Source organism: Triturus cristatus, chromosome 3_1, assembly GCF_964204655.1.
Source record: "Triturus cristatus chromosome 3_1, aTriCri1.1, whole genome shotgun sequence".
Lineage (NCBI taxonomy): Eukaryota > Metazoa > Chordata > Amphibia > Caudata > Salamandridae > Triturus > Triturus cristatus.
In genome coordinates, this window is record NC_140583.1 from 624,999,029 (window position 1) to 625,023,760 (window position 24,732).

The window sequence follows — 24,732 nt, forward strand, 5'->3', positions numbered from 1 at the left end:
TTGTTCCAGCAGGTGCTTTAGTAGCTCCCCTACTTGCTCCCAGTGTTGGTATGCATGCCTGTTCAGCAATGCATTTGAATTTGTTATACCATTGATTTGCCGCACTTCTCTCAACCTTTCTCCCCATAAGGTCCATCCTCTTGCTTTCTTTATATGGTGGTGGACCTGTGGTGGTTGGTACATTAGCCCTTTTCCTGGCCGTGGCTGTTATAATCAAGACAGTTGCCACTGACCCCTTAATGTAAATAGGGTCCTTGGAGGAGTGTTTGTATTTTCTCTCTCCTCTCGGTGTGACTACCCTACATGTGGCAGGCTCCTTAAATGCCTCTTTAACCTGATCCAGTACACTTGGCAACAGAGGGAGGAATTGGTTCCTTGATTGTGTATGCATTAAAGTTTCAAGTAGAAATCATGATTGTGGTTTTTCTTCCTCAAGTGGTACTCCATAGGTATCTGCAGCCTTGTTGATTACTTGGTTGTACATACCAATGTCGTCTGTTGGTGAAGGCCTCGAAAGATAGGTATCAACAAACTCTTCTGGAGAGTCGGCGTCAAGGTCTTGCCATTGTAGCTCTTGAACCTCTGAGGTTTCCGAGCCCACATAAGTCTGATCGTCTTCTTCTTCTTCACCAAAAAAGAATTCTTCTTCTTGCTCCTCAAGCGGTTCGGGTGTCATTGGAGGCTATAACTCCTCAACGCATCTTTCTACTTCTGTCAAATTTTTCAGCAGTATCTTGAATTGCTTCAAGCTTTTGTGGCATTCTTTATTTCTGTGCAAAATACTCACCATTTCAACTTCTAGCCGCTTCTTTTTCTTCTCGATCTCAGATGCGTGAGTTTCGGCACCGAGACTTTCTGCCTTCATCTTCGCGGTCGACAGCGCCTTCACGGCAGTCGAAACTTGTTTTGACCTCTCTTGCTTCGACGTTGAAGCGTCCTTTCCTTGACCGTCTTTCGACGTCTTTGATCCTTTGAGGGTCTTTGCCATTATGGAGTCCTTGTCTAAGGATCCAACCGAGTGTTTCTCTCTGTACGCAACTGTGGACGTCAAGTGCTTCGACGCCGAGGCTGTCTTCGAGGCCCTTGAGACCGTTTTTCGGGACTCGTCTAGTTTCTTCAAGGTCGACGGGTCTCTTACCTCTCTCGACGTCTTCTTTTTGACAACTATCAATTTTACGTCTATGTCCGCGTCGACCTCTGGACCTTCGGCGACATTGTCCTCTTCCTCGCTGGAGAGTCCCAGGTCTCGTAGTGATGGTGCTGCATGTTGTAGTTGGCCCTTCTCTGTCTCTCTCATACCCTCAAAGTGTTTGAGGTGAAAGCCGAACACACGTTGCAATCTTCACTTTGGTGACCCAGTGGTAAGCAAAGGTTGCATACAGGATGTTGGTGTGTGCATCTGTAGCTCTACATGCCAAGAACAGATGCATACTGGTAAGTAGCATTTTCCGTTCGAGGCATATGAGCTGCAGATAACACATTGTGCATAGATTGCATAGCAGTATTCCTCCTTAGCGGCGACCACCAATATCTGTTGCAGTAGTTTGAAATAGCGGTTTGAGTACAGCTTGGCCCACACTAGCTTGTTGTTTTGCCTGCACATCTACACAGTAGTATTATGTGAATGTGTGCGGTGTAGACCATGTAGCTGCTTTGCAGATGTCATCTAAGGTAATGTTCCCTAAAAATGCCATTGAAGCCCCTATCTTTCGAGTAGAGTGGGCTTTAGGGGGAATAGACAGTGTACGTTTTGCTTTGTGATAGCAAATTTGTACACATTTGACAATCCACCTTGCAATGCCAGATTTTGATATGGGATTGCCTTTATGTGGTGGTGAGAAGGATACAAAAAGTTGTTTTGTTTTGCGAAAAGGTTTTCTGTCAGTATAGTAAAGGAGTGCTCTTTTTACGTCTAGGGTATGAAGAGCTCTTTCTGCTACTGTTTGTGGTTGTGAGAAGAACACTGGCAACACAGCAGATTGGTTGAGATGGAAGGGAGAAATAACTTTAGGAAGGAATTTGGGATTTGTCCTGAGAACCACTTTGTTAAGATGGAGTTGTAAAAATGGTTCTTGAATAGTTTGTGCCTGCAGCTCACTGACTCTTCTAAGAGATGTAATGGCCACAAGGAAACCGGCTTTCCATGTAAGAAACTTTAGCTCGCATTTATGTAGAGGTTCGAATGGAGGACCCATTAATCTTGTGAGGACGATGTTTACATTCCACACTGGGGAGGGAGGTACCCTGGGAGGAATTATTCTTTTGAGGCCTTCCATGAATGCTTTAATGGCAGGCACCCTGAACAGTGACAGATGTTGTCTATTTTGAAGTAGGCTGCAATGGCAGCGAGATGTAATCTAATTGATGTGTATGCTAGATTACATCTTTGAAGATGCAGTAGGTAGCATATGATGTGCTGAGTGGAGGCATCTAGAGGATTGATGTTGTTATTGTTACAGTATACAACAAATATTTTCCACTTGGCTGCATCGCAGGCCCTAGTGGTGGGGCGTCTAGCTTCTTTGATGATTTTCATGCAATCAGGTGGAAGATTGAGATAACCAAACTCTAGGACTTCAGGAGCCAGATTGCCAGGTTGAGCTGTGCTGGATCTGGGTGTCTGATCTCTCCATGGTTCTGTATTAAGAGGTGTGGGGAGAGGCGTAGTTTTTGTTGCGGGACTACTGATAGTTCCAGCAATGTTGTGTACCAGGGTTGTCTGGCCCATGTTGGAGCAACTAGGATCAGTGTTAGCGACTGTTGTTACAGCTTGCGCATCACTAATGGAATGAGTGGGAGAGGTGGAAAAGCGTACGCAAATCTGCCTGACCAGTTCATCCTTATCGCATTGCCTTTGGACAATGGGTGTGGAAATCTGGCGGCGAAGCTTGGGCATTTTGTGTTCTAATGTGTGGCGAAGAGATATCTCTGGTTGCCCCCACATTTGGAAGAACGGTTGAAGAACTTGTGGGTGAAGTTCTCACTTGTGAATCTGTTGTGTCTGCCGACTTAACAGATCTGCCATATGATTTTGAATTCCTGGGAGATGTTGGGCTAACAGGAATATGTTTTGAGGAATGGCCCATCTCCATATGCTCTGTGCTAGCTGAGAGAGCTGGAGAGAGTGCGTCCCCCCCCCCCCCTGTTTTTGTAAATAGTACATTGCTGTCATATTGTCCGTGCGGACTAAGACAGCTTTGCCGGATATCTGTTTCTGGAATGATTTTAATGCCAGGAAGATTGCTAGTAACTCCAAATGATTGATGTGGAGTAGCCTTTGCTGAGGTGTCCATGTGCCCTGTATGGTGTAATGAAGTAGATGAGCTCCCGAGCCGGTGAGCGATGCGTCTGCTGTTAGCACAATCTGTGGAATCAGCTCTAGGAATGGTCGCCCTTTGGAAAGTTTTGGGTGTTCCACCACTGTAGAGAGCAATGTGTGCGGCCGTCCACCAACATCAGATCTGTTAACTGACCTTAAGCTTGGTTCCACTGACGTGCCAGGCATTCCTGTAAGGGGTGCATCTGGAGTCTTGCATGAGGTACTATGAATATGCAAGAGGCCATCATCCCTATGAGTTGCATGAACACTCGAGCTGGAAGTGAGTGTTGCGGCTGGAATCTTGTTATAAGGGCTTGCATGCTTACTACCCTGGCTGGACTGGGATAAGCAAGGCCCTTTGAGGTGTTTATTGTGGTGCCCAGATATTGTTGGAAGTGGGATGGTTGGAGGTGCGACTTTGCGAGGTTTATGGTAAACTCTAAATCGTGAAGTAGTTGGATTGTGGCATGTGTGTGATTTACACACTGGGTATGTGACTTGGCTTTTATGAGCCAGTCGTCCAAATATGTGAAGACGTGAATTTGTTGTCTTCTTAGGTGGGCTGCCACTACTGACAGACATTTTGTGACGACTCTGGGTGCTGTGGTGACTCCGAATGGGAGAACCCTGAATTGGTAATGCTGTCCGTCCACCCCAACCCGAAGATATTTCCTGTGAGCAGGGTGAATGGGAATGTGGAAGTAGGCGTCCTTGAGATCTAATGTGGCAAGGAAGTCGCCTTGTTTGAGTAGCAGGAGGACCTGTTGAAGAGTGACCATGTGGAAATGGTCTGATTGTATGTAGAGGCTTAATGGTCGGAGGACCAAGATGGGCCTCAGAGTTCCATCCTTCTTTGGAATGAGGGAGTACAGGGAGTAAACCCCTGTGTTTTGGTGATGAAGGGGAACTGGTTCTATGGCATGTTTTTGTAAGAGGAAAAGTACTTCTTGTTTTAGAAGCGTTAAGTGGTCTGTTGACATTGGACGCTGTTTGGGTGGTATGTTTGGGGGAGTGGAAGTGAGTTCTAGGCAGTAACCTGATTGGATGATTTGTCTCACCCACCTGTCTGTGGTGATGTCGTTCCAGACAGGCAGGAACTGTAGCAATCTTCCCCCGATCGGAGTAGAGTGGTACAGGGGGAGTGGAGGGAAATCATTGTTTAGGGGTGGAGGCGGTACGAGTATTGGTAGTTTTGCCTCTACTTTTGTTGTTATTGCCCCTGCAGCCTCCTCTGTAGTAGCCGTGTTAGATGAGGTCTGGGTGGGACTCTTGCAGGAAGTGGAGGGGTTATTAGTGGTAAAACCTCTAGAGGCGCCCTTATAAGAGGAGCAACGAAAGGAACTTCTGGAAGCTTACGATTGCAAAGCTCCCATTGATTTGGCAGTGTCGGTATACTTTTTCATCTTTTCTAAAGATGAATCTACAGTAGGCCCAAATAAGTGTTCCTGCTCAAATGGTTGATTTAATATGGTGGTTTAAAGCCAGAAATGCGTAGCCAGGCATGTCTGTGTAAAAGGACACTGGTATTATTAGCCCAGGATGCTGTATCTGCAGCATCCAGAACACAACGAATGGAGGTGTTAGTTATGAGCTTGCCTTCCTGGCTGAGATCATTAGCTCGTGTTTTGTATTGGTCTGGAAGGTGTTGTAGTAGTGTCTCTAGCTCATCGTAGTGTGCCCTATCATATCTTGCGAGCAAAGCCTGTGTGTTGGCAATCCTCCATATGTTAGCTGCTTGGGACGCCGTTCTTTTACCAGACGCGTCCAGCAGTTTTACCAGACGCGTCCAGCAGTTTGATTCTTTATCAGGATGTGCGGCATCTCCTTTGGTTTTCCTGGCGTTGGAGACCACTAAGGAATCTAAGGGTACTTGTCCTTTATTATAAACAGGATCAGCTGGAGCAGCTTTGTATTTTTTTTCTACCCTGGGGTTAATGACTCTGGCCCTTACAGGATCCTTAAACACTTCAGGAGCGTGTTTGATTACCCCTTTTAACACCGGGAGAATGGCAGTGGACCTTTGGGATGGTGTGAAAGTGTCCATGAGGAAATCTTCCTCTACAGGGTCTGTGTGTAAGTTCACCCCGTGATATTCTGCTGCCCTGTATATAAGCTGAGTGAACCCTATAGTGCCCTCAGGAGGCGATGGCCTAGATGGGTAGATGTCGTCCTGAGGTGTGTCTGGGACATCTGGTGTGTCATAATCCTCCCATGGGTCTTTTGGGGTACCAGGAGCACTGGGTTCCCCTAAGGGTTGAACATCCCCTAGGTCTTCAGAGGTGTCATAATCATCCGGAGGTGGAGGAGATGGTGAGGGGGGTGAAAATGGGATAGGAGAGTGGTGTGGAGGGGGAGGTGGAGAAGGAATTCTAAAAGGAGATGTTACAATGTCTCTTTTTTTTAAAGGAAGTGGAGCTGGTACAGGTTTGTCCATTTTCCGTTTCTTTGAAGGGCTAAGTATGAGTTGACCTGTTTTGGGGTCTTTTTGAAGGGTTTTTTGTGTTTGATCCGGTCGAAAAAGCTCCTCCTCTGATGTGTGTTCCTTCGGCGCCGATTTTTTCGAGTCCGATTGTTTGTGTGTCAGAGGCTTTGGAGTCGTTTTGTGCTCTTTAGGCCTGGAATTTGGAGTTTTCTTCGATTCCGGTATGGGCTTCGGTACCGGTTGTTTTTTCGGTTCCGATGATGTTTTCGGATCCATAGTCTGAGCGCCAGTGGTGATTGGAATCAGGAGTTTAGTCGGTTCCGAGGATTTTCTGGGCTTTGAAGGCTGAGCGCCCGAGGTTTTCGGAACCAGGTGTTTGCTCGGATCTGACGATTTTTTCGGAGCCGGGGCGTCCGTACCGGTGGATTTCGGCGCCGAAAGCGTCAATGTTGAACTAGGCGTTGGTGCGGAGGAAGGTAGTGGTTTGTTTTTTGGTGCCGGGGATGGAGTTTCGGCACTAACGGCAGGCTGGCTCGATCCCGAGTGGCCTGAAGGCTTTTTTATCTGCTTCTTTGCCGAGCCCGAAGGCGGGGCGTGAGAAGTTCTGTCCCGGTGTGCACCTAGGCCCGAAGGTGAAGGTGTGACAGAAGCCTTTTTGAGAATGGGTGGTGGGGAGGGGTCAACGTCAGTACTATTGACCCTCTGCCCCGGAGTGATGTCTTCGACGTCAGAGTCGTCGGCTTCGGAGGAGCTGATGGTGCTGTGTTGGATCTGCTACTGCTCTGGTACATTGATGCCTTCCTGGAATATGTCGTCAGGAATGGATGTCGATGATCGAGCCATGGTTCTTCGAGCTCGACGATCCCGAATCGTCTTCTTGGAGCGGAAAGAGGCACAAGCTAGACAGTCTTTGGCCTTGTGCTCGGGTGAAAGGCAGAGGTTACACACCTCATGAAGATCGGCGTGTGGAAACTTGGATCTACATTTAGGACACTTTTTGAAGGAAGTCCTTTCCATAAGCCGAAGGCCTGATGGCACAGGTAGGCCCCGAAGGCCTGCGTCGACGACCGGAATCGAAGATTTGAAGTTTGGAGGGATGTGCGTCGAATGGGAACGTGATCGAAACAATACCGAAGTATGGGTGAAGGATTTCACGTCGAAAAGATGATCGGTAACGACACCGACCTGGAGTGCGATGAACACATCGAGCCCGATGGCGGAAAAAAACAATCTGACGATGGAGTCGATGCCCATGCGCACTATTGTCCAAAGGAGGAGCCACCTATCTTGTGACTTCCAAAGACTTTCCAAGACAACAACAAAGTGCAAACATCCGGGCCCAACACCAGATGACGATCTATGCACAGTGTGTGATCTGCAGCTCATATGCCTCGAACATGAATTTTTTCTCAAAGATGCGGTTTTCGGGGGGGTTTATGTCCAGCACGCAGAGATGGCGGGTATGTTCCACAACCAGTGCTGTGTGTAGTACGTATACAAGAGCACATGCATTCGTTTTCCTCTCTATCTGTGTGTATGCATGTGCATTTTCTGGGTGTGTTTGTTTTGCTTATGTTTAATATGTGTGTCAGTGTTTGTGTGTGTTTTTGTGTATGGTTGCTTCCGTATAAGCCTACCTGAATGGAGAGTCTGGATCCAGGCACCTCTGCCCACCTCATGCTAACATGTGGCAGAGTGTGTGCACAGTAGCAAAGGCCGGGGTGTGAAAGGCAAGAGGTCAGTCCTGACTGTCTGGCAGCCCCAGAAAAGGGAAAAAGAAGTTTCAAAGTGCCACGAACTCCCAAAATACCATATCGACGCAGGTGATATTTTAGGGCTTTCCACGTCATCCTAACAGTGCCTCAGACAAGTAAAAATGGAAGTTAAGAAGAAAATGTGCGATAAACAAGTGGAATATCAAACTGCTTTTAAAAAAATACTTGGGTAGAGTTAAATGCTCTTTCTCCACTGCTGCAGACAAAGTGTAAATAAAAGAAAAATGTGTGAAGCCTGAATACACTTTTTTCTTGTATTTTCCTTGCTTCTCCAAACTTCAGTGGAGTTTAAATGAGGGTCTGAATATTCATTGTGCCGCTCTTCTTATAAAATAATGTACTTATAGCCGCTTTTAGCAGGAGTAATTGCACTTTTCTCTCGCTTTAGTCTTATTATTTTTGGCTTGCAGTTTTGTGTTTTCTTGAAAAACAATATAAGGAATATTTTTTTATTATTTGTAGCACCATTTGTCAGAGGCAATATTTTTTTCATTGCTGTGACTAAAACCTAAGACTGCCCCTGATTGAGGTTGCATGATCAGGGTTGGGGGGCTGATGTGCTCTCACTTACTGGTAGGGATGAGCCTCTGTGGCACTGAACTTAATCTGTCTTCATTCCTTGAGAACCTTCATTGACCGATGACCATTGACATGACGTACCCAGCTTCTTTCTTTAATGTGATTATGGCTGCTGCTACCTGCTTCCTCTTTGCTGTAATGTACCCATGTAGAGTTTGGCAAATTGTTGTGTTCTATATCTGTACCATTTTTCCCTTTGCCTTGTTTGCTCGGTATGCAGTTCGGGCTCTGGAGCTCAGAATTCTCAAGAAGGGGAGAGAGAGGAAGCGGGGTGGAGAGTGGACGGTTGGTTGTCTCCCTCTGCTTACTTCGACAGCTGCCGCTGTGCTGTGCTCACTGAGAATAAAGAAGCCAGTGTTGGACTTCACCTGTATCCAGCCGTACTTGCCGCCGTAATAATACAGATGCAGAGCATTAGCCATAGAAAATGACAGATGCACCGCCATCCAAACTTGTGATTCCCCCTCACCATCTTGAGGTGGGTTAAGTGAAGGATTCCCAACAGAAGCCCCTTAATTGACTACACCATCAGAAAACCTTGATCTTACGGCCCTTTCGTCACACGGCTGCTAATTCATGGTGATGGTCACTCAAACCTCTCTAGGTCCGGGGCAGAAAAATCAATTAACAGCCTTCACAAACAGGGCTCAAACTCTCTGCACGTCAGGGCGAATGATAATTTCTTTAATACTAAAAAACGTAGGGAGTTTGTTTGTGTTAAACAAATAGAAAAGCTGAAGAAAGCCCTGAGAGCATGGCATCCTCTCTGCAATTCAATGCCAACAGTAGAGCCTGCAGACCTGTAAACGAACGTCATGTTGAGTTCTTCCGCCACAATCTGTCCACAGAGGTGCTGTCCATCATATTGTATATGTATGAGGTGAATCTAGACATTTGGTCTAAATTTGAAGTCATGAATGGTGGTGCTGATCGGTCTAATGGATGCCTCTACCTTGACTAATGAAGACTATTAAAAAGAGTTAAATATAAGTTATCCTTGAAAAATAAGAAAAAGCACAGAATGCAGAGAAAAACAAAGAGGTCATTCAAATTATGTTATGGAAACCTTACCGTCCCCGGTAACCGAACATGAGAAAGAGCACACAGAAGATGATGCAGGTGACTCCGATGTGTATGCCGATGATGATGCCGGTGGTGGAAGTCTTATTGCTCTGGTCATCCTTGACACAGTCACAGGGTGGGTTCAGTGCTGTTCAGGAGAAGAAAGGGTTTATAAATATCTCTTAGGAGTATGGAAAGTACCATGAGAGAGGCAGAATGAACTGAGAATGGGTCATTCCTTCTACTGGGCTCAAGGATATCAAACGACGGATTAGCGGTCTAGTACCATCATCTGTTCAGACATTTTCTTTAGAGCTGACCAGGCCCCAATCGAGCACTAGAGTTCCTTAAGAGGAGATGGGTTGTGGCAATAATCTACATTTGCCTGACTAGGATCAAACCCAATTTTCTATAAGACTATAATCTATAGTAGAGCACTGCAGTTCTTCTATACACAAACGACTGTGGTACCAACCTAAAGAAAAGTACTGCAGTGATTGCTGTTCAGTAGTAATCACCTACAGGTGGACTGGAGTTGTATTAGATAATGTGGGAACCTCGTACAGGAGGAAACAGCAGTGGTTGCCATTAAAAAAGAAAAGGCTGAATCCATACCCGTTCGCTCCGCAGTCTCCTTCAGGGACACAAAGCGCACAGTTGCATTTCCATCCCCATGCTGGTTATAGGCTAGGAGTTTAACTTCATACACAACTGATGAATCTGAGACAGAAAATATAAAGAAAACAAGCATTTTAGACTTCGTAACTCACCTGCACCACCTGCCACTTTAAAGACCCATAAAAAAGGATTAGGAACATAATTGTCACAAAATAAATTCAGTACAGTGGTAACAATACATATAGTAAACACCCTGTTTCATAAGTGTGTGTTCAAAGTCTTTGGTTCCTCAGACCATGAACAAACTGAAACTTCATTTTGCTGTTATAGATCTTCAACATGTAAACAGAAAAATGAGGTTGAAAGAGTAAAGTTATATTAAAACATTTGACTTAATTCTTGGTTACCTAACAAGCTTCATCATTGGTCTGGTCACAAAAGTAAATATACCTGTGTATTTTTACTCATGTGTATATTTACGCTTGCAACTATTTGTAATGCTCCACTTTTTTGCAATTTACCATTTCACCTTGGTGTAGACATACATGTCTCCACCCCCTTCAATGAGAGGGTGGGGCCTCCTAAGAATGTATTTGCACATGTAAAGTTACTAGGAGTAATTTTATAACTGTATTTTATGTTGAAATTAGCTGACAAGCATGTTCGCCATCAGGGCGGACACCTCTGCCGCAGAGATCACCCTATGGTAAAGTACAGGGAAAGTATAGGTAATGTTTATTACTCAGAAAATAAAAATAAATAAAATTAACTTAATGTAGACTATAAATGTAAATTACAATATTTATTATTAGACTGAAAATAATCCAATACATTTTTACAGCAAATTAACTCCTCAAACCACATTAAAAATGTATTCCATAATAAAATGATTTAAATATATTAATTTAGTTTATAAGTAATCATTTAAAAAAAGCGACTTACTATGACTAACATTATTTTTTATCGAAGATTCAGTAAACTTCTTAAAAGTGATATATTTAATTTATTTAAAAAATGTAAAGTTATCTTAAAAGTTTAAACCTTTATTTATTTTTTAAATAAAGTTATTCAATTTAAAAATAAATATAATAACTATACACAATGTTTAAATCACTTAAAAATTTAAATATTCAATTATAAACGTTGAACTAATTTAATTCGTTTAACATTAGTTCCTATGTGTGTTTCTTTTTATTTCCAGCGTCCATTGTTTTCCTGTGCAGCAGGAACAGTGCTTGGCAACTTGTGGTGCATAACTTACTCCGAGGCTGGGCTGGAGTACATTTGCACTAGTTGTGAACCTTCCCAGCTGCAGTAACTTTATAAGTTTATTTGGTGAATTGCAATTGTCTTGTGGATGTGTATTTTGTTTTACAATGTCCCTACCAAACCCCGCCTTTAATTTTCCTAAACCCTTCTCATTTAGTAGTAATTGTACACTGTTTTAACAACAATGCCCCAGTCACTCCCACATTTACTAATAATTCATACACATGTGAGAAGATCTCTGCACAGAAGAGTTAGGCGAAATGAGGGTGGAGGTTTCTGGCCGTAGATTTGTGAATTGCATTTGGCAGTATGTGAGACAGTTGCAGGTGATTGCACGGCCTGATCCCACACTAGTAATGGTAACACAATGGCGGAATCGGTTCAGATTAAAGTGCAAAGATGCATTGGAGACCTCCAAAGATGAATGGCAGGTAGAATAATTGGTACTGAGCATACCTCGATAAGAGAGCTCTACCGGACCTTCTAGTTCTTAGCCAACTAGAAATATTACAGGATGTCCTCTGAATTACACTGAGATTAAAACTGTTACAGGAGATTGCTTGGCATGAGCCACACTAGAAATGGCAGTAAGTCAATGCCTGAAACTGGTTCAGATACAAATTCCCATGCTCTGAGTAAATGAACCGTGGTTACAAGACTTTAGTTGTTCCCTGGTAACATGGCACACTATAAGATGTACTGAGGCTGGTTATGGACTGACACACCATACCTTCTCAGCACCGACAACTTCTACAAATGGCAACTACCGGAACAAACGGTTTATACCTTTGCTGAGAGCTCTGAGATTGGGTGTAAAGTAAGCTGTGCAGCAGTGGTGAAAGGATTCCTCTAGGAGAAACGCAGGTCCAACAAATGTTGCCTCACAGGGCAGAAGGCGCTACTGCAGAAAGCTACAGCAATCGTTATCACCGCTTACATCTTTGGAGCTTCTAACCTCTTGAAAAAGTTGATTATAATCATCTTCTGTTTCTTGATAACTTCTGGCTGCACTTTTAAAGTTCCTCTGTCACATGATCTTTGTGATAAGTTGGCTATTTTTTGTATTGATGAGATCACTAGAGTCTATGACAACTTTCAGGAGACAGCCACATGGTGGCCTCTGGACTATCAGCTTAGCCTGAAGATTTGGAGACCGCTGCAGATCTCTGCTCTTGCCACAGACATCTGTGGATGAGGTCTGCAGATCAATTATGCGTCTTCAGCCTGGCTTTCCAGATGAATGCTGAGCAGTGGCCATCTTTCAGGCCTTGGCCTTAATTATTGGAGTCTACATCTGTAACCTCATAAACACCTCACAGTGTTTCGGCACTGTACCTGCCCTTTTAAAAGGGCATAGTATTATGTCACTACACATGAGCTAGTGTTATGTCACTAATCCAGATAGTGGAATCTGATTTGGCTGTTCTGAAAAATTATCTCCCCATCACTCTACTGACTGCCATTTTAACAGTGCTCGAAAAGAATATGCAAAGTGGCTTTCAAACTATCTTAATGCACAGTGGTTTTCGGGATGGGCTCAAGGAGTCTTTTGACCCCGGTACAATACTGGTTTTAGCCAGGGGCGGCTCCTCCATTAGGGTGGAGGAGCGTCACACCACTGCTTTCTCACAGTGCAAGAAACAGAAACATAAAATGGTAAAACTAGCATTTTATGTTTGTGCTTCTCGCACTGCGAGAAAGCAGAAGTGTTTGGTTGGGGACGGGAGGGTTGGCGGGTCGGGGAGGAGTGGCTTGCCCAATGTTGCGGGCTCTGACAGTTTTAAACCAGTCATGCGCACTCTCCCTACATGCAGAAAATGGCCTCTCCACAGGCGCCCGGCTGGGCGCCGTCCCTACCAATCACAACGCTGCCATTGCAGCGTTGTGATTGGCTTTTGGGAGGAGAGATAGGCTGCTTGCTTACTGTTCAGCTGGAAAACGGGACCTGGCTAGGAGCTGCGACGGCGGGGGACCCGGGATGGTAAGTTTCTTTTTTTATTTTATTTAACCTCCCCCCTCGCGAACCCCTCAACGATTCATGCCGGCCACAACTGGTTTTAGCACACCTGGATGAATTGTTAACTATTGGGGACAAAGGTGGACAAGGACTCATGTTGTTAGATATATGTGCCACAGGTGAGGTGCCCGAAGACGTCTACCCTCTCCCCATTCTTGAAACTAAATGGGAGCAAAACAGAGGAAATGGGGGTTGGTAATAGCATTTCTTTTGACTTACTGGTCTCCTATTCTGTTCCAGCAGCTTCTGTCATGAACTTGGCAGTCTTGTTTGGCTGAGATCTTTTTTTAAATTCCCACGTGAAAAAGGTTAGGGCCAAATGTTTTTCACAACTTATATTGCTGTGCAAACCAATACCCACCATGCATTCCACATTGACAAGGGCATGAGTGTCATCTCACCTCAGCTTCTGCAATGCCATCTACGTAGGGCTCCCTGCCAGGGTGGGTAAGAAGGACTGCAGTGAGGCTGTGGTTTGGTCTCTGCTGTTATGATCTTCTTTCTGTAGCGTGAGGGGCCTTACACCTTCTCCCAGTCAAAATGTAAGTGCACGTCAAGCTACTGTGCATGGTGCACTAGCTTCATCATTCTACCCAACTTTTCCTGGCACATGTCCCAGGAAGATCCTTAAGATCATTGTCTACTCACAGGCCCTTGTTTCAAAATGGCTGGTTTATCAGGAGAAGTTTCAGAGTCTTCAGCTCCATCTCTGGAATGCACTCTCTTTGGGTCCACACTGCTGCTCTAATTTGGGGCGATTTTACATCGTTGCGAAGATCTTTCTTTAGGTCAATCTTTACCTAATCAGTTGCTTTAGTACTTCTAGCGCCAAGATTTGTTAAAGTTATTGTGCACTTTAGAAATAAATTACAAAGGAAGGAAAGAAGGAAGGAAGCGAACGAAAGAAAGAAACAAAGAAAGAAAGAAATGATTAAAAAAATCCAAATATACATGATCCCTTGAGGTTTTTACCCGGATGGGAACTGTTTTGTAAGAGCATGTTTCCTGACCCTTGTCAAAATGTTGAAGACATTGCCCAAACTTTGCTCAAATTTTAAATGTTAAGTATTGCTACTTAACCATTTTCAAATGAGTGCTACTACAGCAGATTGTATGATCATCTCCTAAACTAGAAATGTCTGGCATGCTGCTCTGCACTGCTCTGACTAAGGTGAGTAGTGTTATAGGATACTTCAGTACTCTTAACTAGAGGATGCGCGAACAGTGTTATCGAGGTAGACGGTGTTACAGGGTGGTGTGATGCTCTTACACTATTACCCAAGTGAATAATGTTACATATTAATTACTGCAGCACTCTTACAGAGGTCAGCAAAGTTATAGGACACTGCAATGCTCTTACCAAGGTGGGTAATGTTGCACAGGGTCACATTGCTAGGCAGGATCTTCGGTCCGGTGTAGTGGGGTGTATGCACCTTGCGGTAGTAGAGCTTAAATCCGTCATGCTGTCCTAGCTTGGCAGAGGGCTCCCACTGAGCTTGCATGGCTGTAGTGTTCAAGACCTTTATGTAGAGCGAAGGCATTGCTGGGACTGAGAAGAGACAGATAGAGAAGTGTAAGTGCGAAGAGTAACAACAAGCTGCCCCCACAACCCACAGTACCTACAAGACATATTCCTTGTCTGCAACCCAAACATCTTGTGTGGCCATAGACATCTTAATACATTGGATTACAAGTTTAAATTGTATCAGTGTGTTGCTGTGAATGTGACGTTTCAGTTACCAGTACTGTGTACTGTAAAACATTTTGAAGTAGTGCGACACCACATGGGCAGCTCTATTACACAGCACCTGCTAACCTTAATTGGAAACACAACAAAGCATTGTAAAATCTTTCTGAATCACTTCTACTCGTTAGCCAGGGAAAGCCTTTTCAGAGAGTTTAAGTCACTGAGATTCAACTCATTTTTTTGCTGGTCCCTCTGACTCCAGGACTTTTGCTGCAGCCTCGTCCACAGCCATCTTGACACTTCTCGGTTTCAACATCCCTACGCTGAGCAGAGCAAACACAAGGAGGTGATGGACAGAGCACTGAAACTTTTCAGACACTCACCCCCAGTCACACATCTGGGTTGAATCCATCATCGTTCTTTAGCTCACTTCACCACCCCAGTTCAGACCCAGCCATATGCAAATCAGTCTTGATCCTGTGACTCATGGAAACAGTCCAGCCCGAACTGCCAGGCCATGCCTTCCCTGGACCGGAAACAAGCATCCTGGGACCGGTTTCAGGGTAACACCTCTCATCAGTCATGCTAGCTTGAATCCAGTGGCAACGTGAGCAAGGGACCCACATCTGGGCAGACCCTGCCCACTTAGGGCGAACGAAGCAAACACAAGGAGATGATGGACAGACCACTGAAACTTTTCAGACACACACCCCCAGTCAGAGATCTGGATTGAATCCATCATCGTTCTTTAGCTCACTTCGCCACCCCAGTTCAGACCCAGCCATATGCAAATCAGTCTTCACCCTGTGCCTCATGGGAACAGTCCAGCCAGAACTGCCAGGCCAGGTCTTCTCAGGACCGGGAACATGCATCCTGGGACCGGTTTCGGAGTAACACTTCTCATCAGCCAGGCTAGCTTGAATCCAGTGGCAAAGTGAGCAAGGGACAAACATCTGGGCATACCCTGCCAACTTAACGCGAACAAAACAAACACGAGGAGATGATGGATGGAGCACCGAAACTTTTCAGACACTCACTCCCAGTCACAGATCTGGGTTGAATCCATCATCGTTCCCTAGCTCACTTCGCCACCCAATTTAGACCCACCCATATGGAAATCAGTCTTGACACTGTGCCTCATGGGAACAATCCAGCCCGAACTGCCAGGCCAGGTCTTCCCTGGACCAACAAGCACCCTGGGACCGGTTTTGGGGTAACACCCCTCATCACCCAGGCTAGCTTGAATCTTGTGGCAAAGTGAGCAAGTGACCCACGTCTGGGCACACCCTGCCAACTTAGGGCGAACAAAGGAAACACAAGGAAATGATGGGCGGAGCACTGAAACTTTTCAGACACTCACCCCCAGTCACAGATCTGAGTTGAATCCATCATCATTCTTTACCTCACTTCGCCACCCCAGTTCAGACCCAGCCATATGCAAATCATTCTTGACCCTGTGCCTCATGGGAACCTTAGCATCACCATCCAGAGCAATGCCAACGTGAAGATGCTGGGTGCTTCTGGAGGAGTGGAACAGCATATATCACTTCTGCGAAAGAACAATCTCCCCAGGTGAGCTAACTTTCTTCCATATTTCAACCTAGATGCAGACAATGCTTTGTACATCAGGCCCTTGACAATAGCACAGGCATTGTGCTCTTGCGGAATGCTCAATGGGTTCCCCATCTACGACTATGTGTACCCTGCAGGCCATCAGTCTCTGGCTCAGTCCTTCATACTTCCAAATGAATCCTGCTGAGCTAGGTAATAATTTGTTCAGTTTAATTTGTGAACTATAAAGAGGGTGAGTGTTATTATGAAGAATCTCATTTAAGTTATGCTCTAAGATGCCATATCCCACAACAGGTGTTACAAATCGTGGTCCCAAACATGCACAAGTCTCATGAAGCAACATAAGCAGACTCCGGGCTGTTGAGACAGCTGACAGGTCCCTAGCCTTTCTTTGTTTTCTCTTTGGCTTACAATATCTGGTCATTTTCTGCATGCAATATCATGCCTGTGATGTCATAATCCTCAGGAGATGTCACAACCAGGCATCTGCATTGAAGTTCATTCTATGCCACTATATTTGATTCCGTACAAAGCTTTTAAAAAGGAATACAATGCCAAAAATGGTTGTCTTGGTCTCTCTGCAAAGCAAAAGCTGATACACTACACACATTCTAGGATAAAGGTGTCCAGAAATAAACAGAAAAGCTATCGATCGTAGGTGTGCAGTGTAGGTAGCAGAGGGCATGATTCACGCAGGACTGTGTGGAGACCCTCTATGTCATGGATTCTATTTAGAAGCAGTGTATATACATTTATCATGAAAGGATATCCTAACACTCCAGCAGTGCTCTGGCCCTGCTGGTCAAGCACTGATCCCCCTACTCTAGACTAGTTTACAAAATGAGTAGGTTTATGTCACATTATAAGTCCTTTCTCTGAAATGTTCTCTGCCTCACGAACCTTAACTAAATCGCCGACAAAAAGTTTTTTTAAGTGGAGAATCTTTATGAGCAACGTACAACTTGTGTTGTTTCGGATTTGGAAAGATCTGCATAAAAAAAGGTATACTAACATTTCCACAAAAGGCATTAAATGCTGCCCCTGAGGCTCCCTTGATAAGTCAGAGGAGCACCTGAAGCGGTGGCACACTTCACGCAGTTTTGTGTAATTAAGAATAATATTCTGGATGTAGATGAGAGGGGTCTTTTCTCTCCTGTCAGCTCTTCGATCGCAGATTCCTCTTCTGCTTCCATGTGGGAGGTAATTACGAGACAGAAGACAGAATGCCTCACTTTGTGGATTGTTGCTGTAACAGGTCGGTAAGAGATGCCAACCTAAAGCATCACAATAAAGCAGCCAATAAGAGCAAGGCAACTTTAATTGAACTTGAGGGTCAGTGCCCATTCTGACACCAGTTTGATACAGCATAAAACACTGCACATGGACAAACACATTGTGAAGCATTCTGTAGCTGCTAAGCACTAACCCCACTCTTGCTACATCAAAGCACACGTTTATTCCTTGTGGTACTAAGGTGTCACTGCATAAAACGGCACAGTATCAGCCATAACGTTTTCAAGATGAAAAGGTACATCCAACACAACCCCACAACAACTCTCCCTTGAGCAATGTGCATACAGCCCCTACTGCTGTCCATACATTACGCCTACAGAGAGAACAGAATGACTGTATAGCCAGACCTAACCGGCATCCATGGCTCAGCAGCTGTATCTTCCTGAGGCAGGTTGACTGATTGCACTAGTGTAGTGCGCTGTAGCTCTCGCTGACTTCTACGGGCCTTGATTGGGAACAGCGACAGGCCACAAACATTCTGCGTGTCCACATACTCAAGCAGGTGCACAGGGGGTTGATGAATCGCAAGCTCAGACGCAGACTGCTAAATAACGCCGATTCATGAACCAAGAAGGAGTGCCCACCTTTTGAGTTTATTTTAAATCTAGTTGCATTCGTCAGTCATTTGTTTGCTGAGCCATATAGATCTCGAGGGAAAATACACTGCACATTGTTTCTCAAGGTAGGTGCTCTTGGCAGAATTTAAATATTAAGCATCAAAGTATAAACAAAAAGAGTCCCTCCATTTAGTGGCCACCACTGCAAGGAGGTTCTAGACCCCAAATAAGTCTTACACCAATATCTTGCACTCTGGTGTTTGAAAATACGTTCAGCTGGTATGCCGGTATAGGGTGCCTGGAATGTAATAGCGCTTATACTGCTATCACTCGATGTGGAATGGAGCAAGAAACAGTTCAACGAGAACAAGAGCAACGCTAATGGCCATGTGAACATGGATATCAAGTAACCTTGTTACAAGGTGAATGGAGCCAGAAGGCCTCAATAGTCTTAAATAGGACAAAACATGTTGAATGACATCCAGTACGGCGTCATCAGGCATGGAGTGCAGTAATAGTTTCTACAACCAGATAGTGACGAAAGGAACTGTGTCTTCAGGATGCTGAGAAGGAAGAAGCCCTTCTGGCAATGCTGCCGGAGAAGAGGAATACATACGGCTTCGCTATACCTTTATAGGTGTCTGAGTGGGTCTTCTGGAGTTATGAGAGAACATCAGAGACAAAGACACAATGTATGAATGTGAGTTATTGTGTCAGACCACGTAACATACAGTGGAGCAGGCATTATAGTTTGTGGTGTTTTGCACTCACTTTGTTTAGATGTCCCAATTTGAGTCTACAATGAGGATATGCGAATACGCTTCTAATTTGCTCTCCATGCAAGACCTGATAAGATCAGCAAGTGAGTTCAGTACTACTACAGTGGGACGGTTTACTCCTTTCTTTCATATTCCGTAGACTCTTTAAAACAATGCAATGAAGATAAAGTAAAGGAGAGAGCACTTTGGTAGATAACGTATTAGAAGCAATGGCACATGATGTGAAATGTTCCCCCTTTTATAATGTGAAATAAAAGGTGGGCACGTCTTAATGTAAGAGCCTCAAGTATCTCTTGGTGCAGAGGCATCTGAATAAATATGAGCCTAATGTTCCAAAGGGAGACAGCATTGCTTCAGGGCAACCTATAGTCCTTCCCTGCAGAGATCTCTGCTAGACATACAAAAAAAGATCTCCTATCTCCCCAGGGGTCTAAAGTGCTGCAGTTATTCTTCCCACCTCCAGGAGCACTCTCCAGACCTTTCGGGAAGCAACCTAGAGGCCACTATATTTCTGGACCTTTTCCTCTTATCTTTCTCATAGCTCTGCCACATTCCACCCCCTGGGGGACAGCAAGTAGTTTCATAAGACCTCTTGCTGGTGCCATGCGAATTCCACTTTTTATTTCATCAATCATACAAGCGCTACTGCTGCCTTACCTTCACCGTAGGTCTGACCCACAACAACCTCTGAGGGTTTGCTGGCCCCTCGCGAGGTGTAGGCCTTGACGTAGAAGCTGTAGCTGGTAGAGGGCTCAAGGTCGGTCACAAGCTGCTGGAAGGTGCTTTTGCTGACCGCCTCCTGATACTCCATTTCCATGGGGTCTGTGGAAGACAAAGCATCATTAGCAGAATAATTCCTTAATATTTAGTTATGCATCAAGTGGATGTTGCAGATGTGAAACACGAGCAATAAGCCATTTCAGAAAGTGGAAGGAGATTGGGTGACAAACAAGACGTACACTACAGCTACCCATCCCATTAATTCATAAGTGTGTCATGTCGGTGGTCACTCGTTACCTTGTTATATCTCACATTATACACAGAATATCTTTATAAGTGCTGCGGACCTACTAATGCTTGTTGGCAATTTATAAAGTGCAAGGAGACCCTTACATGCAGTGCGACGTTAAACCATCCAATGCTCTAAATTTAGATGGAAGGAGGACAGAAGGATAATACATATAGTCAACATCACAAAATCACATATTTTAATGGGCACAGAAGGAACAGATAGAGAGCAAACATCCTATGGCATCAAACAATCACTCAATCTAACTGCTGTAGGAGAGAAAACACACTACAGAACACTCTAACTGTAGAAGGGGAGCAGCAACGTAACCACACCTTGAAACAAAACAAACAAGCATAAACTACTTTGTTAAACAACGTATTAACTTCTTCATGTCCTAATTTTCACCCCCCAGGCTATTCCTAAATTCACCCATTTATCTTCTTCATTCTCTCCTTTGGCACATCATTTGAAAGAAAATACGTAGCGTTTGCATCGTTGACTCAAACAGAAATATCTCAGAAGCCTAAAACTATGACTGTACCAATTATGTTAAGTTATTCTATTTGCTGTACCTGAGTTTGATTTTGTATTCTGTACTTGTTTCACAATAAATGATAATACATTTTAAAATCAAAATATCAAAGAACATTGTAACTACACAGTGGGAGGGATAGGCGAACAGCAAACACACTATGACATCAAACAAACATTTCAATGCACACGTAAAAGGGGAAAGAAATAAAAAACACAATAAGATATCAAACAATCAAATATTAGTATCAATACGGTATAGGTAAATGCGAGTAGAAATAATTTCAGGGAGAAAGTCCCCTCAATTGTTCATTATAGAGTTGCTGCTATTCACAGAGGAATTCCTTCATAAGGTCATGGAACACCAAAGTGACTTGTAATATCCTTTTAACATATGGCAGAGGGTATTTTATTCCTTATAATGAATGGTTACACCATTGGTCTGATGCACCCCCCAAAAAAACATACATTTTTGGTTCCTTGCTTCTTTACATGAAAGAGTATGGTTGCAGCTATGTAGAGTAAATGTGGAATCCATAGTGCAAAAGTTAACACAACAGTATAAAGCTAGTAATTTGTTGCTAAAACATTACAGGCAGATTAAGGTAAATCGCTTTTTCAAACAGTTGTAGTTTAGAACGTTTGGGAACATGCCAAACTTGCCTGATTTCATATTATGAATTAGGGTTGCAAAAACAGCACACACACTATAACAGAACACAATTGAATCTTATTTTAGGTCAAGCCTAGGCAGCGTGCATGCTCTGTCTGCAAGACCTGTTGTTATCTCATCTATCGGCTTTTGGCATGGAATTGCCATTTGTTCGTTGTTGTGCCATTTAGAAATACAGGGTTTTTATTGGTGCAGTGGGTCTGATTCTCCCACCTTTGCCTGCTTGGGTCACGCCCAGGCGATTTCACACATTTTTTGCTTGCGTTGGTCATCCCAATACATCCGCGGTTCCTCCTGGTCATCCCGATCTCCCTTTTTATTTTGTAGGCTATCAACATCGTTTTAGGCCGTTTCACGGAGCAATGCTCTACTCCGCACCTGCAAAGTGGCAATTTCTGTCTGGTAGCTGTTCAGCTATATTAATAGCTCTAACTAAAACAAATTAGAGACCTATTGCATTTCTACTGCTTGTTCTTATTTCCTGTAAGAAATTGTTGTCTGAAGTTGTTACAGTTATAGATCTGTGACCATCCTCAAAGTCCATGGGCCACTACACTGCTAGGTTATATTCGCAGTGAAAAAGGACAATGGTTCCCAAGGTTTCATCTGAATAACGTGTTTTTGTATTAAAATAAAAAGACCTTCTATGTTCATCTCGCATACTTTATGTCTGGAAACTAATAGTTCAGTTGCCTCATAGCATATAAACAGTACGTATTTCAGATCAGCATATCAATAACAAATACAAAATGAACCATTGTACCACACACACACATATATATATATATATATATATATATATATATATATATATACAGAAATATCTATATAGGATATGAAAAGCTGACAGCCCAATGAACGGTATGTACTCAGGTTCCTGTAGGAATATTGGGACTGCCCTTCACTGCTTTCTTTAAACGCTATATTCGCAGACAGCTTCAATTACAGAGTCAGAGAAAGGGAACCCCATTCCAGAATTTGGCTACAGTAGGTTTATTTTGTAATAGCAGGATTTTCAGCTTCTTACCCGTCAGTTGGCTTTATGCTCTATATTCTTTCTTTTAATTGATATAGTGATTTTTTAATATAACAGAAATCACACCCAGAACAAATGTTTTGTTCATTTAATTGTTTACCTTATGGCCTTATGATCATCCTAAGACAACTGAAGGTTCTAAATGAAAAGTGAATGAGACATGATAACCCCACATGCATTATGAAATGAAACAGTACAACATTCTAATTGCAAAAGGGACAGAGAAGCAGTACATGACTTACGATGTCACACAATAGAACATTCAAACTGTAAAGGAACTGACATAATTACAGATGCATTATTAGACTAAAGAGATCAAAACTCTGCTTGCATAGGGAAGGAATTAGAAGAATATTGTGCATTATGACTAAGGGTGGGTGAAGTTTTGGAAAATTATGCAAAAGTATGCATAGTATGCGAAATGCAAACCCATCATTTAGCAATATATTTTAGCAAGATATATGTCGCCAGTCAATTTTTAACGTGAGGACGCATTTCACACTAAACAAATAGCTCAAACAGCACAATTGCAGTGAATATCTTCTCAAGTTATAGTAGTTTGCTTTTGTTTCCATGCATCCAGCATTATATTATTACTGTGAACTACGGTGTAATTAAATGAATGTGGTAATGGTGTAATTTTGGGAATTTCTCATATCAAGTTTAACACAAAATTCCAAAAAGTACATGAATTTTGCTGGCGTAGTCAAAATTTCGACTGAGCCTAATTATGACATCACACAATCAATTACGACACCACATCTATCCACCAACAATGGATGTATGACATTACAAAGCATGCAATTACCACACAAGCCTTTACCATGCATTTCTTACAATGCATGCTTTTACCACGCATATGCCTTTACCACGCAGGTAAATATAAATAAGGTAAGCAAAAAACAAATATATTTATATATATATATATATACGACTCGTGAACAAGGAGGTGTTTCTCCGAAACGCGTAGAGTGATAAGGCTGTAAAGAATAAAAACACGCTGTGAAGGATTTTGTGGCCGTGGCATCGTTTTTGTGAAAACGGATGAACGATTGGTGTTGGATATTGGGAGTCGCTACCCCGCCGTGGCCCGCAATTGAAAGCGGCTCGGGTTTCTAAGCGAACAATTGGAAGTGGATATATATATATATACATATATATAAATCCACGAAGTTACTCCTTCTGAAGTTCAAGCCCCTTTTGGAGGGGTGGTGCGGACCGGCGGAGACAACCGGCAATTTTATCAACAAAAATTGGAGTCCCAAACGCGCTCTCGGAGACAAGAAATCACCAGGGAAACGGGAGGTCACTTAGACACAGGTAGGTTTATTAACGTCATAAACCTGCTGCAACGCGTTTCACCCGCGAACGGGCTTGTTCACACAGCGTGTTCAAAACAAATGCCACATTACATACTGTTTCGTAAAGATTTAGTTGTCATAGAAAGAGGACTTCGTGACTCCCACTCATTGGTACATGTATCAACAGATAATGAGTTGCACCCAGCGCCATGTTATACTCTGTTAGTACTGCTGGTCAGTATTGATAAATAAACATTGAATGCATTACAGTCATAGCAAATCATAACCTTACACAGTGGAAACTGGCATTCTCCATGGTAATGTAATAGTGAGATTAGGTAAAGCTATAAAATTAAAATGACACGAACTTTTAGATTAGTGGTCAAAAGTCGCGTAATTACTCGTGAGGTTGTGTGTCAGTTTGCCCTGCGCTATGTGTCATTCCCCGTGTGAGATCCATTGTGGCACTATGTAATCAAGCAAGGTTTCTTTCACTTTGTACAAATAAAACTTTATGCATGTCCTCTTCAAGAGACTTTAGGCGTTTTCGCATCTCTTCCAAGAAAGTCTTAATTAATTCTTGTTCTTTGTGTTGATTCAGACTCTCTCTCATCACCTCAATCTCTCTTTTGATGTTGTCTCTGTCTGACCAGGCATATTTAACCAAGATGGTCAGCATATTTCTAGAACTACTAGCTGAGTTAGCGGACCACTCCTCAAGCATCTGTGGATCTGGAGACTCGTATGATGGTGTTATGTGAATTCTGAGGCCACGCGGCACCATTGACTTTTCTATATAGTCTTGCAGTGACGTGGCCTCCCACCACTTAGACATCTCCTGCTTGTGTAGTTTTTCAAATTTCGACAGTGTGTCCATAATTGTTTTCTCTGAGGCCGTTATTGTTGGTGTAGGACGGCCTTTGCCAGGTGCCCTGGCAAACAGAGTTGCTGCCGCCTCTCTTCTCTCTCCCTCATCATCCATATTAACGGTTCTTGGGAAAGATTTCCCTGTCTTTGTGACCCCGTAACCCTGGTAAAGAGTACTCCCCCTTTGGTAATAAAGGGTTCCCCTTGCTACTCGGAATCCGGCAATTAAGGAATCACTGTTGCAATATTCTCTACGTGCCGTGGAAAAGCGTCTCGGAATTTTACCGCACCCTTACAAAAAATAGGTAAGTATAAATGTTCTTACCTGCACGATGTCGTCCTACGTGCAGTATTCCTGTAATC

General features: G+C 43.6%; 1 protein-coding gene across 1 annotated transcript in view; it reads right to left on the reverse strand.

Moving 5' to 3' along the window:
- The window catches only part of IGDCC3 (immunoglobulin superfamily DCC subclass member 3), a 406,359-nt gene that overhangs the window by 14,205 nt on the left and 367,422 nt on the right, over positions 1-24,732 (reverse strand). Inside the window, exons 9-12 of the mRNA XM_085644584.1 lie at positions 19,607-19,771; positions 14,422-14,610; positions 9,773-9,877; positions 9,167-9,305 (exon numbers count right to left, since the gene is read on the reverse strand). Of these exons, the coding sequence (XP_085500710.1) occupies positions 9,167-9,305; positions 9,773-9,877; positions 14,422-14,610; positions 19,607-19,771 (598 nt within the window). The remainder of the gene's footprint in view (positions 1-9,166; positions 9,306-9,772; positions 9,878-14,421; positions 14,611-19,606; positions 19,772-24,732) is intronic.